The 12,908-nt window shown below is 37.5% G+C and overlaps 2 protein-coding genes across 2 annotated transcripts; one reads left to right on the top strand and one right to left on the bottom strand.

Moving 5' to 3' along the window:
• Window positions 1–2,681: 2,681 nt before the first annotated feature.
• On the bottom strand, window positions 2,682–7,380 carry LOC133531607 (DNA-directed RNA polymerases I, II, and III subunit RPABC3). The gene is made up of 2 exons (XM_061869923.1): window positions 6,969–7,380; window positions 2,682–4,508 (listed from the first exon to the last, which is right to left on the bottom strand). Exons 1-2 carry the CDS (start codon window positions 7,259–7,261, stop codon window positions 4,349–4,351), a joined length of 453 nt encoding a protein of 150 aa, XP_061725907.1. The 5' UTR covers window positions 7,262–7,380; the 3' UTR covers window positions 2,682–4,348.
• Window positions 7,381–8,144: 764 nt separating this feature from the next.
• On the top strand, window positions 8,145–10,714 carry LOC133531598 (H/ACA ribonucleoprotein complex subunit 4). The gene has a single exon (XM_061869910.1). The coding sequence runs from the start codon at window positions 8,359–8,361 to the stop codon at window positions 9,898–9,900; it is 1,542 nt and encodes a 513-aa protein (XP_061725894.1). The 5' UTR covers window positions 8,145–8,358; the 3' UTR covers window positions 9,901–10,714.
• The last annotated feature ends 2,194 nt before the right edge of the window (window positions 10,715–12,908 follow it).

Below are 12,908 nucleotides of genomic sequence, written 5' to 3'. Positions count from 1 at the left end.
AAGTCGACATCTAGCGTCGAGTACCGGTTTTATCAGTACCGCTACTTGACAACAGATGTCATGGGTGTCGCGGCTGACGAAAAGTGTATTTCTCAACAATTTACAACTAATATTACAAGCAGAAGGAGTTGAAATAAAGTTCCGGTTAATCCGGTTATAATATTAGCTATAAATTGTGGAGACTTTTCGGTCGTCACGACATCTTTTGTCAAGTAGCAGTACTGATAAATCCGTTACTTGACGCTAGATGTCGACTAGGAAAATAATAAGCGTTTTGGGAAGAAAACTGATGTATGGCGTGAGCACTCCATGCTTAAGTATTTATTTCTCTATGATAAAAGCTTGTAATAACAATTAAAGATATATGTTTTTATTGTAGGTACTTTTATTACGTACTTTAAATAAATGTTACATTTCTAAAGAAATAAATGTGCTAAACTTCCAATAAATGTCTACAAACATTTTTCGTGACAACATTTGAAATAGAGGTGGATTGCCAAGAAAACTTTGTAGCCACGTAAATTTACTGCCGTCTTTCGACACATGATGGCTTAACCTTTAGGTTGTGCCCGGTAAGATGGCGCCACTTTGTGATATTTAACAAATTTAACACATATCAGTGAAAGAATAAGGATCAAAGTCAAATGGCGTTCTAAAAGTTTTAATCATGTGTCGAAAGAAGGCAGTAACTTTACGTGACTATAAAGTTTTCTGTGACAATACACCTCTATTTCAAAATCTCTTTGGTGACAATTACGCACATAATTGAACTGTCATAGAGACTGCCATTTAGGAATTAAAGGTTATCTTGGCATGTTTTCATTTGCGGGCGGGTAGAGAACTTTATTTTTATTCAGAGTTTTCGGGCGGTAAAATACTGGGCGCTTAAGGGCCTCCGCTAGCTGGCGCGGGTGCACGGAGCGGACGAGCGGGTTAACGAAAAATAGTATGAGCGGCGCTAACTGAAGCGGACGCGTGCGGCGGATTTCGCCTATAGGCCCATATACTGTATCGTCACGATAAAACAGCGAACCAAAATGTAAATCAAAGTGGCACTTTTCATCCATGATAGGACGGATTTAAGTGCCACTTTTCTGTTCTGTGACACTGTTTTTGTTTTTATTGCATACCTACTGAAAATTAAAACGATATCTTCATAAATGAAAGCAGTATGTGTCCCATGGTAGCAAAATTATTTCCACCTTGGACGTTAACACTTGTATCCATCACTATGCTCAGGTTTCTATTATAAAACCCTTCGCTTCGTCAATTCAATGTACGCCCACGCCGTAAATGTGACATTTTGCTCTCTTGTGACACAATCTAGAATATATCATATACATTCCATAAGTATTCTTTAAAACAACATGACAGTCGTCATTTCAAATGTATACATTATAATTAAAACACTTTGAACGTATCTTTTTGGAGCCGCGGCATCGCCAGTCCCTCATAAGCATTTTTGGTTACGCCCTTCGTTATTTCTCTACCCCGGGCAGGATACCTCATGTGGTGAGGCACACGTACTATTTCATTGCAATAATCTACGGTATATCTGTAAGTCATGAAATAATCCTAATAATAAAATACTATTTAAGTTTTAGTTAAACAGTCCGTTAAAAAATAGTTGAATTGTTAAACTACTAGCGCCATCTATGTAATTGATTTTGTAGCATGGATTAGAGAGTGGTTGCTACTCGCTACGAGAGGGCGCTGTTATTAAATTTTAAACGATATGAGGGACCGTGTGCGTTGGAGGGTCTGCCATCTTGTGGCCTGAATCGGAACCATAAACATGTACATTTACACGTCACGTCACATAGTAGGTTCTGCCATATTGGTGGCTACATCGGAACAATAAACATCACATTTACGCCTCGCGCCAAAAATCTGACGGCTCCTGTGCTGCCTCCTACAGTTCAGTTGATTGAATTGATTGTTTATTGTTCCGATGTAGCCCACAAGATGGCAGAACCTATTATGCACAAGAAAACACGTGACGTGTAAATGTACATGTTTATGGTTCCGATCCAGGCCACAAGATGGCAGACCCTCCAACGCGCACGGTCCCTATAATATTAGCTGAAAATGGTTGAGCACTAGAGTTTACGTTCGTCGCGACATCTATTGTCAACTAGAAGTACTGATAAATTCCGTTTCTTGACGCTAGATGTCGACTACGAAATAAGTCGCATTTTGGTAAGAAAACGTGTGGAAACAAAGTGCTTTCTTTAATTACATTTCTTTATGCTAATACATTACGTTGTTTTCGCCGTCCCCATGCAAGGGAACTTACGCTCTCATTTTAATAAGCATTTACGCAACATATTGTACCAGGTATGGATATTATTATTATTGTTACTTGAATTTTTTTTTATACTACGTCGGTGGCAAACAAGCATACGGCCCGCCTGATGGTAAGCAGTCTCCGTTAGTTACATGCGCGTTGCCGACCCTAAACCCGCCCCCCCTCGTTGAGCTCTGGCAACCTTACTCACCGGCAGGAACACAACACTATGAGTAGGGTCTAGTGTTATTTGGCTGCTGTTTGTTTGTTTGTGTGAATGCTCATGTAATTTCAAGATGTCGTTTTAAAATTAGAGCGTAACCTCGATATGGCGGCGGCCATGTTTGTGTGGCTCTTAAAATACCAGGGACTAGATTAAAAATTAAATACGAAATAAAAATATACGATTTAATTATTATATTAACCTTACAAAATAAAGATGTGAGGATCACACATAAGGATAAGTTTATATAGTTTAACCAAAGAGAATTTGAAATAGAGGTGGATTGTGAAAGAGAACTTTGTAGCCAAAGTAAATTTACTGTCATCTTTCGACACATGATTACAACTTTTAGAATGCCATTTGACTTTGATCCTTATTCTTTCATTATTATGTGTTAAGTTTATTAAATATCAAAACCTAAAGGTTATGGCGTCATCTCTCGGAACGATGCCGCCATGCCTTTGGGCTTATGGCGTCATTTTTTATATATTTAACAAATTTAACACGTATCAGTCAAAGAATAAGGATCGAAGTCAAATGGCGTTCTAAAAGATTTAATCACGTGTCGAAAGATAGCAGTAAATTTATAGTGGCTACAAAATTTTCTTCGGCAATCCACCTCTATTTCAAATTCTCTTTGATTTAACTAAACCTCGTTTTTATATCCTAGATTTTTTATTTGTTGTCGAATATTCTTTTTCGACAGATTTCGATAAAATTTGGTGGATAGATGAGTTCTCCTGAGTGACAAAAAATGTGTTAGTTTTGGGGCCATTCATCTATTACGTAAAACAATTATTATATTATTGCCAGTTATTGACCCCTTCCTACCCTTATGCAAGCAAAAATAAGACATGTTCGATCCCCCCCCCCCCCCCCTAAATCGTCTTACGTAATAAATTAATGGCGCCTTTGTAACACCGAAAAATGACATTAATTTTGTTCGGAACCTCTTCAAACCAGCCAAGTTTTATAAAAATCTAACAAAAACAGTCGACAATAAGATAAGAATCGGCCAAGATACTGAAATTCTACTGTCATTTAGTACAAAACTGGTACAAGAATTGGGAAGTAACTTGGCCAACCAACCTGTCATTTTAGTTTCTGGCATAGAAAAACAAGTTTCAATGTACTATATCACACCCATATAAAATTAATTGTCCATACACTTAGCCAATCATCCGCCTAACGGGCTGATTTTTATTTTGTGGTCGATTTTTCCTATTAGATTTGAATAAAATTTGGCTGGTTTGTAGAGGTTTTCATTCTTGGCGGGATAAACACAATTAAAAATTTTGTACTGACGAAAATGTATGTAAGTATGTGTTGTGTTACGAAAATATTAAGGCTGGGAACCGGTTTATAAAATACCAGTAAATACCGGTTTATTACGGTTTTCCTCCGAATTTTTATAAAAACACGAATGTTTTATGGTAACCTTAAAAAAACCGGTTTATTTTACGAGCGACGAAACCGCCGGCCGGTCTGGTGGTATGCCACGTAAACATCGACACCGACATAGGAAGAAACTGGTTTTTATTACTCTAAACCGGTTAATTTGACAAGAACTGTTCTCATAAAAACCGGTTTAAAAATAATGGTTTTTCGAGCGAAATCGAAATTATAAGGTTTTGTGTCAAGTACATGTTAACGGTTTGGAACGGTTTCCAAGCTTTGGAAAATACCATACTTTTTCATAACTCAGATATCTTTTTTAGGACATACGGTAATATTACATTTATACTGTACAGAATAGGGAACTTTACCACCAAATTTTAACAAAATAATCCAAAAAGACCGACCTCAAAAAATTGGCCCTCATAGTTTTTATGACTCATTTAGAAAGCAAGCTTCTTCATAAGCAGGTACATATGCTGATCGACCTCGAAGCCGTGAAGATTGTTAGCGTCGCCCTGCAGCCGCATCAGCAGGCCCCCGAACGACACGTAGGCGGCCAGGCGGGACGCTGTCTCCATCGCTGCCTCATCACCTTCTATCCTGAAAATATTATTTATGATATTAGTAGTTTGACTAAGTTGAGAATAAGTATAGATAGGGGCGTATTTTAAAATTTGGCGTGCGGCCAATAAAGTATCAGAAATGTCCTTAAACAACGTCCAAAAGAGAGGTATCGGCATTGTGTACGTCATCTCGCTTTGTGTGGTAGGTCACAGCACAGCAGAAGTCATTCCAGATCTAGAGCAGAGGCCAACTGGGGAAGTACCTCCACCTTACAGAAAAACCGCAGTCAAATAACACTAGACCCTACTCATAGTTGTGTTCCTGCTGGTAAGTAAGGTTGCCAGAGCTCAATGAGGGTGTGGTGTTAGTGTCAGCAACGCGCATTTAACTCCTCTGGAGATGCTGGCGTCTAAAGGCTATGGAGACTGCTTACCATCAGGCGGGCCGTATGCTTGTTTGCCACCAACATAGTAAAAGAAAAAAGTTTCGCCGCCCCAGAAGACAAGGAATAAACATTTTTCATTGTTATTCCACCCCCGGACCGTGGCCCGCATGGCCCTAGGGTAAATACGACCCTGAGTAAGTATAGTAGAAGTTTGATAGGAGTCTAGTCGATTGAGACCCTGCCTACAAAGCAGGCGGTCCCAAGTTCCTATCCTGGTAAGGTTTATTTGTGTGTGTATCACTAATATTTGTTCCTGAGTTATGGATGGTTTCTATGTTTAAGTATTTATATATAACTATACAATCAGGAAAAAAGCAGTCGGAGATGCAGCCAGAGAAATAAGAAACAGAAAATGGAGGTGGACAAGTCACATGTCAAGATCTAAAATAAACAAATGGACACAGAATATAACTCATTGGTTCCCTATATACAGCAAGAGAGAGGAACACCCGAAAATGGGATGGGTAAATGATTTCCCACCAAAGCGAACAGACCAACAAGAGACCTTTGTTGGATACCCCAACAACCTGACTGTTGACAACTAAAAACAGTGACAAAGAAACACAACAGAATGATAAATGTGTCAGTAAATAGTCAGGCTAATTGAATTGAATATAACTATATAAATAAATAAATAATCAAATAAATATTATAGGACATTATTACACAAATTGACTAAGTCCCACAGTAAGCTCAATAAGGCTTGAGTTGAGGGTACTTAGACAATGATATATATAATATATAAATATTTATAAATACTTAAATACATAGAAAACACCCATGATTCAGGAACAAATATCCATGCTCATGACACAAATAAATGCCCTTACCAGGATTTGAACCCGGCTACTACTATCAGCTTCGTAGGTAGGGTCACTACTCACTAGGCCAAACCTTAAGTACATACAACACAAGCCTTACTGATTTGTGTAGTGTCTTGTAATATCTTATATTAATTTTAATTACTTAATGGATAGACCACTTGATTCATAGAGGGGAAACAACTAGGATGCATGGCATTACTTAAATCACTTTTACAGATATGTAAACTGCAAGACGTCTTTTAAAATCATAATAAATAAAATCATTTAACTTGAGTAACTTTTAGACTCATATATATGTTAGTATGCACTTATAGCTATATACAGACTTAGTAAATAATTGAAGGGATGTTTACAAAAACTGACTACACTGGTTAACACCTGAAACGATTAACAATATTCTTAAATAAGTTTTTGGCAAAAATTTCATTTTAGGTACAAGCTTTTATCGCTGACTGTACTTTTCTTTCCACAAGTAACTAATACTCATTGAGACAATTCTAAAAACCCCAACCACAATTATGTTACGTTGTTTTATCACAGAGTTCCTATGGCCACCTCCTGTCTCCATCATCAGATCATCTCGATGGTACCATAAAATTGCATTGTTACCCGACTTACATATGTATGCAAATTTTCATCTTCATTGGAAACCGGGAAGTGGGTCAAATCTCACTTGCAAGATTTGATTACAAACAGACAACGGTCAGGTGAAAGTAAATTAAAGCTTGTAAAAAATGACAACCGCTCTAAGCAGTTATGTAGTTTTTGTAAACATCCCTTCAATTACTAGGGCAGCTATATTTCTAGAAGTACCTAATTAGTGGTTAGATATAATAAGTATTTCTAGAGACATGCATATCATCACAATGCCTCAAATTTGGGCAGTCAATCCTCTCGGCAATTGAACACAGGATTGGGTTGGAGCTGGCCCACACCCACACACCACTTCATAGTTAAATGAAAGCCACTAAAACGATCTAGAGGAATCAAAGTCAAACAGTTAAACCTGGATTTTGTGGAGGTTTTTTTCTGATATTGTATGTAGGTATAAATCCTTCTATTTTACGAAGTCTAACACATTTACTTGGTTAGGTTAGTTCAATTTTTATTTCTTATGGCATCTGTCCTAAGGTTAGTTAACTGGCTGTATTATTCACTTGTTTTTAAACTCCAGCATTTCCATTACTCTAGGAACTATTTTTTAAGATTTGTCAATACAAAACTAACCTATAAACTTTGCCCGACATGACATATTCGAAGCTATCCGCGCGATTTCCTTCCGTGTCCAGCGGGTTCCACTCCCCGCCGTCCGGGTACCCGTTCTCCCGTAATGTAGTCGCTAGCACCAGCCGGAACTTGTCACCCAGCTCCATCGGATATATCCACGAATTAATATCCAAAATCAGGTCCATTTTGAACGACTCTGATTCACAGTGTAAACGACTGACGCGGTCGAATTTTTTGCCCTCGGGATCCATGTCCTTCACGTTGAATATGTCTTCGAATAGAACACCTGCCATTTTGTAGTATTTGTGTTAGTTTTGCTATAAAATGTTGAGAAAACAAACCGCCGCCAAACTGGTAAGCTCATGCCAATGCCATGGCAAATAATATAATAGCAAATAATAGAGTTGACATTTTTGACGTTGACTTTTTTTTTCTATTTACATTAATGTTGCACTACGCTAAATTTGAAATGCCGCTACAAAAATCTTAAATAAAAACCATGCTGACGACCATGCTCAATATCTGTTTAGACCAAGCTAAGTTGGCAGTGATATTGATATCCCAGACTGGGCAAGTGTTATTTTAAACTTCCAACTTCTATGAAATTATGACGTTTAAATAACACTTGCACTGTCTGGGCTGCAAAAATCGCGGCCAACTTAGCTTGGTTTAACAATAGCTGCCGAGTGTAACACAAATATTTTTTAATATTTCAACTGTGAGAAACAACTTTGTAGAAAAGCTCTACTATTTGTCTTAAATTTTTTGTAAATACATGTATACTTTAAAAAAGGTTATATTTTCCGATATTTCTTTGTTATGGTAACACTATTTTTAAGGCTGCGTTCATAGTGTAAAATTAGTTAGCATTAAATTTTATTTATAACACTGATTGTGAGTTATTTTGCATTTTTCACTTAATTAGAAGTAACTCAAACCATACTCAAACATTATTTAATTCATCATTTATAATTATATTCATGAAAATGGGTTAAAGTAATGATAGTAAATAAATTCAAAGAATTACATGTGAACGCAAATTAGTACTTTATTAACTGAAATAAAGTTCAGTGTAACAAAGTAGAATTATATATAAAAATACATTATTGGATACTTATAAAATAAAATAACTAATAAAAAATAAAAAATGTGAACGCACCTCATAGTGTTACCATACGATACATGCCAAGTGCGTACACACCACATTTTGTCATAAAAAAACAGCAGAAACATTTTCAAGCTAACCTCTAATCCAAAAACGCTGCACGTGTTGGGTTATTGTGTGCGTTTTAATCAGTGAACGACGCAAGTGCTCCAATTACCCAACGTGGGTTACTTATTTTAGTGTACCAAGACTCTTCCGCGTGTGAATAATAAACACGCGTTCAAAATGACGGAAGTATTGCAACCCGGTGCGGACGTTTTGTCTGAGAAAAAGAAGAAGAAAAACAAGGATACCGTGTCATTGGGCGCGTTTCAGAAGCTCGGAGACTTTAAGATTGAGCCCTCCGAGAGTGTGAAGAAGCTAGACACTGCGTACTGGCCGTTGTTGTTGAAAAATTTCGATCGGCTCAACGTGCGAACTAACCACTACACGCCGCTGCCGTTCGGACATTCGCCATTGAAGCGCCCTATTACTGACTACATCAAGTCTGGCTTCATAAACGTCGATAAACCTAGCAACCCGAGCTCCCACGAGGTAGTTTCATGGATAAAGCGTATTTTGAAAGTGGAAAAGACTGGTCACTCGGGCACGCTCGATCCCAAGGTGACGGGATGTCTGATCGTGTGTGTGGACCGCGCTACAAGACTGGTGAAGTCGCAGCAGAACGCCGGCAAGGAGTACGTGGCCGTGTTCAGCCTTCACTCTGCTGTGGAAAGCATCAAAAAAGTAACTCAAGGTTTAGAGAAGCTACGAGGCGCGCTGTTCCAGCGCCCGCCTTTAATCTCCGCCGTGAAGCGACAACTTCGCGTCCGTTCAGTGTACGACAGCAAACTACTTGACTTTGATGCTGAAAGAAATATTGGAGTATTTTGGGTCAGCTGTGAGGCCGGCTCTTACATTAGAACAATGTGTGTCCATCTTGGACTCATGCTGGGAGTCGGAGGACAGATGATTGAGCTCAGAAGAGTGCGGTCCGGCATTCAAGGAGAGGGAGAAGGCATGGTCACTATGCATGATATCTTAGACGCTCAATGGGCTTATGAAAACCACAAAGATGAGAGCTACCTCCGCAGAGTCATCAAGCCTCTCGAAGGTCTCCTAGTAGCTCATAAGAGGATCTTTGTGAAAGACAGTGCAGTCAACGCTATCTGTTATGGAGCCAAAGTCCTTTTACCTGGTATTTTAAGGTACGAAGATGGAATAGAAATTGATCAAGAAATTGTTATTGTAACAACAAAAGGAGAAGCCATCGCTTTAGCTATTGCATTAATGACTACATCAACTATGGCGTCATGTGACCATGGAGTGGCTGCCAAGCTAAAACGGGTTATCATGGAGAGGGACACGTATCCACGCAAATGGGGCCTTGGTCCAAAGGCATCCCAGAAGAAGCAGCTAATACAGCAAGGGAAATTAGATAAATTTGGCAAACCAAATGAAAATACTCCGTCGGAATGGTTGAACAGTTACAAGGACTATAATAAGGGTAAAGCAAAAGAAAATGGAGAACCTGAAGCTCAGCAAGCTGATGAGGATGGCAGCAGAAAGCGTACAGCCAGCACAGCCAATGCTGACGACACTAACAACTCAATGGAAGCTAAATCCGAGAAAAAGAAGAAGAAAAAGAAGCGAGACCTAGATGAAACTGCAGAGGGAGAGACTACAGAAGCTGCCGACACCACTATGGAGGTGGCAGAAGATGGAGAACAGAAACAAAAGAAAAAGAAGAAGAAGAAGGACAAACAGAAAGACAGAGAGGAGGAATAAGGACTATTTTGTTAAGTCAGTGAGAATCATAGTGAAATCAGATGCAATCGGTGGTACTAATTTAGCTTTTTCAGTCAGCTGTACTCTCAGAGATACAGATATGTCTGTGACAGCTTTAAACAAGCTTGCTTGCCAAGGGGATTATATTTCGGCAGGCCCTGAAATGATTGTAATGTTCTAATGTTTATTGTAAAACTGTAAAATTTAGTTAAAATTGTAATCAAATCAAAATGAAATGGTCTTACTATGTTAACAGTCACTTTTAAGCCATTTAAAACATTATTAAGAGCGCAATATTTTTAAAAATGTAGAGTATAGTCTTAAAAAAGCTAGAAGCGATTGTTTAAGTATAATTCTGCATCTGGGATATTTTAATAGTTGTTGAAACATGTATGTATTGTATGTAGTATAGCAGGTCAAAAGCTAGATATCTGACCACTTTGACTTTTTTTTTATCCTGTACCAGTACATTATATGTAATAGTGAATATTTTCAAATGTATTAATATTTTAGCAATGTAGGGGGATTTTTGAACTACAAAAAGATTTGTTACATATTTTCTTTGCATATTATTGCTAGATTATTAATAACTTTGAAATTCTACAATCAAATAGGTATATGTCCATATTCCTAGACAAATCGGCTAGATATTCCTGTGCTACGGGTTTTGCATTTTCTACTGACCCCAAATAGTAGTCACTTATTTTAAGGCAGAAGTGTTTTATTTGAGAAGTTAATAGTTTAAGTTAGTTGTAAGGATAGTTGGTTAAGTTTTTATCTTTAAACTGGTCAACATTAAAATGTATAAAATTTATTCTTGTTTTGCATACCCATCCTTTACCTGGTCTTTACTCTCTTCATAAAAAAAAACTAGTAAATATAAGTCTACTAATAGCTGAGAGTCGGAAGTTATACACAGAAAACTAAAGTGCTAACGTAACAAATTATAGCAAAGAGAATTTGAAAGAGACGTGGATTGGAAAGTAAACTTTGTAGCCACAGTAAATTTACTGCCATCTTTCGACACATGATTAAAACTTAGAACGCCATTTGACTTTGATCCTTATTCTTTCACTCATATGTGTTAAATACCAAAAAGTGGCGCCATATAATAGAGCATAAGCCAAAGTTATGTCGGCATCGTGTCAAGCGATGGCACCATAACCTTGTTGTTGAGTATTACTTTTTGTTCGTCGCGACATCTATTGTCAACTAGCAGTACTGATAATTTCCGCTACTTGACGGTAGATGTCGACTACGAAATAACTCGATTTGGTAAGACTAATTGTGGAGTTACCACTCTATGTGTTGGCATATGCTAACTTATTTTTCTATGCTTCTGTGTACTTTTAATAGCAGCGTTTTACCTTACAATAAAACGCTTATTAAGCGAAATACCTTATTTGAAGCCTATTTAATATTTGAGAGTGCGATGCTGTTTGACAGATGACGTAGCGGTTCACTATAGGCTGACACCTACCCCCTTTGTACTTGTATTTCAAGTTTTAACCCCCTCCACCAGGCGCCCGTGGCCCGCGGCCGCGGAGCTCTTCATTGGGTCTCAAAATATAAATAAAACGAAGTTGCAATATACCACATTCGAAAAAGGATTGCATTTGATATTATTTCGTTTTCAATATGAAGAGACATACCAGTTGACTTGTATGTATAGACTATAGATGTTGCTTATTGCAACCTGCATGGTAGGAGAAAACGCAGTGAGTTAAAAATACCCTCGACGGGCATTATATAAGTGATTTGGTTTATTGCAACTGAGTGTTGTAGCCACAGGCGAATTTAAAAATATAGGCTTCAAATAAGGTATTTCGCTTAATAAGCGTTTTATTGTAAGGTAAAACGCTGCTATTAAGCTTCTGTACCGTTATTTGAAGCCTATTTAATATTTGAGACGTGTCTGTGATCGCCTGGTGGTCAGAAAACGCCAATGTGATTAATTTATACTGATATGTGAAAATGGTGGAGACAACAAGTACAAATGTACTTAACAATCCGGGTACATGGATGAATGTGAAAAGGCTTAAAGTGTGCAGTGACATATTTTACTTTACAATGTTATTTATAGATAGGACCTATAAATATAGAAAACTGTATGTTTATTAAAATAAATTATGAAAACATAATTATACTTTTTATTTTATCCATCCAACAATAACATTGCGATCATTATATGTGTTTCAATACTTTCAATTGATTTCAAGGTCCACATTCTAACAAACTGACTCATATTTGACCTTATATTACCTTGCCAAAAAGAAAATAAACTTGATTATTGACACTTTAAAGTGTCTTTTACCCAGATATGGTTACCAAATATTGGTATTTACTTATGAGGCAGGATACAATTTAACTTATAGGCTCACAAAAACGATTTTTATATACATTTTTCAGAGCTTCGCTTGTTTGCTTTCCAAAAATCCTACAGTCTTAAGGGCAAAGTAAATCATATGAAAAGTGCACTTATCACAACATGCAATATTGTCTATTATATTGTAGAAGTAATCAAGCTCTCAGCCAATTAATTCATGGATTAACATAAGCTGTCCTTATTTTCCCGCTTTTGAACATTCTTAAATAACAATAAGACAGTAAGTGATATAGTAGGTTAATTTGGTAGCGCTATTAACAGCTTTATGTTACTCATCCAAAAGAGTTCAACCCGTTACCACTCTCACCGTTGTAGTTGTGTACAGTGCATAGCCATTCAGAATGTAAATAAGCTCGTAGAATATCCAATTTTCAATCATAATACACAACAAGTCCCCAATCCGCATTGGGCTAGCGTGGGGACTATAGCCCGAGCCCTCTCGCACATGAGAGGAGGCCTGTGCCCAGCACTGGGACGTATATAGGCTGAATTATATTATATTATATAATACACAACAAATCCTATTTGCTGTAACCATTTTAATTTTTCTTTGATATTCGCTACGATGGTAGTCTTACCCCAGAGAGTATTCTAAAATATTTTTGGGCCTAAGCCCATACTT

This window comes from Cydia pomonella, chromosome 25 (assembly GCF_033807575.1).
Source record: "Cydia pomonella isolate Wapato2018A chromosome 25, ilCydPomo1, whole genome shotgun sequence".
Taxonomy (NCBI): domain Eukaryota; kingdom Metazoa; phylum Arthropoda; class Insecta; order Lepidoptera; family Tortricidae; genus Cydia; species Cydia pomonella.
Note: the sequence above shows the minus strand (reverse complement) of the source record. Positions and strands in the feature narration are given on the sequence as shown.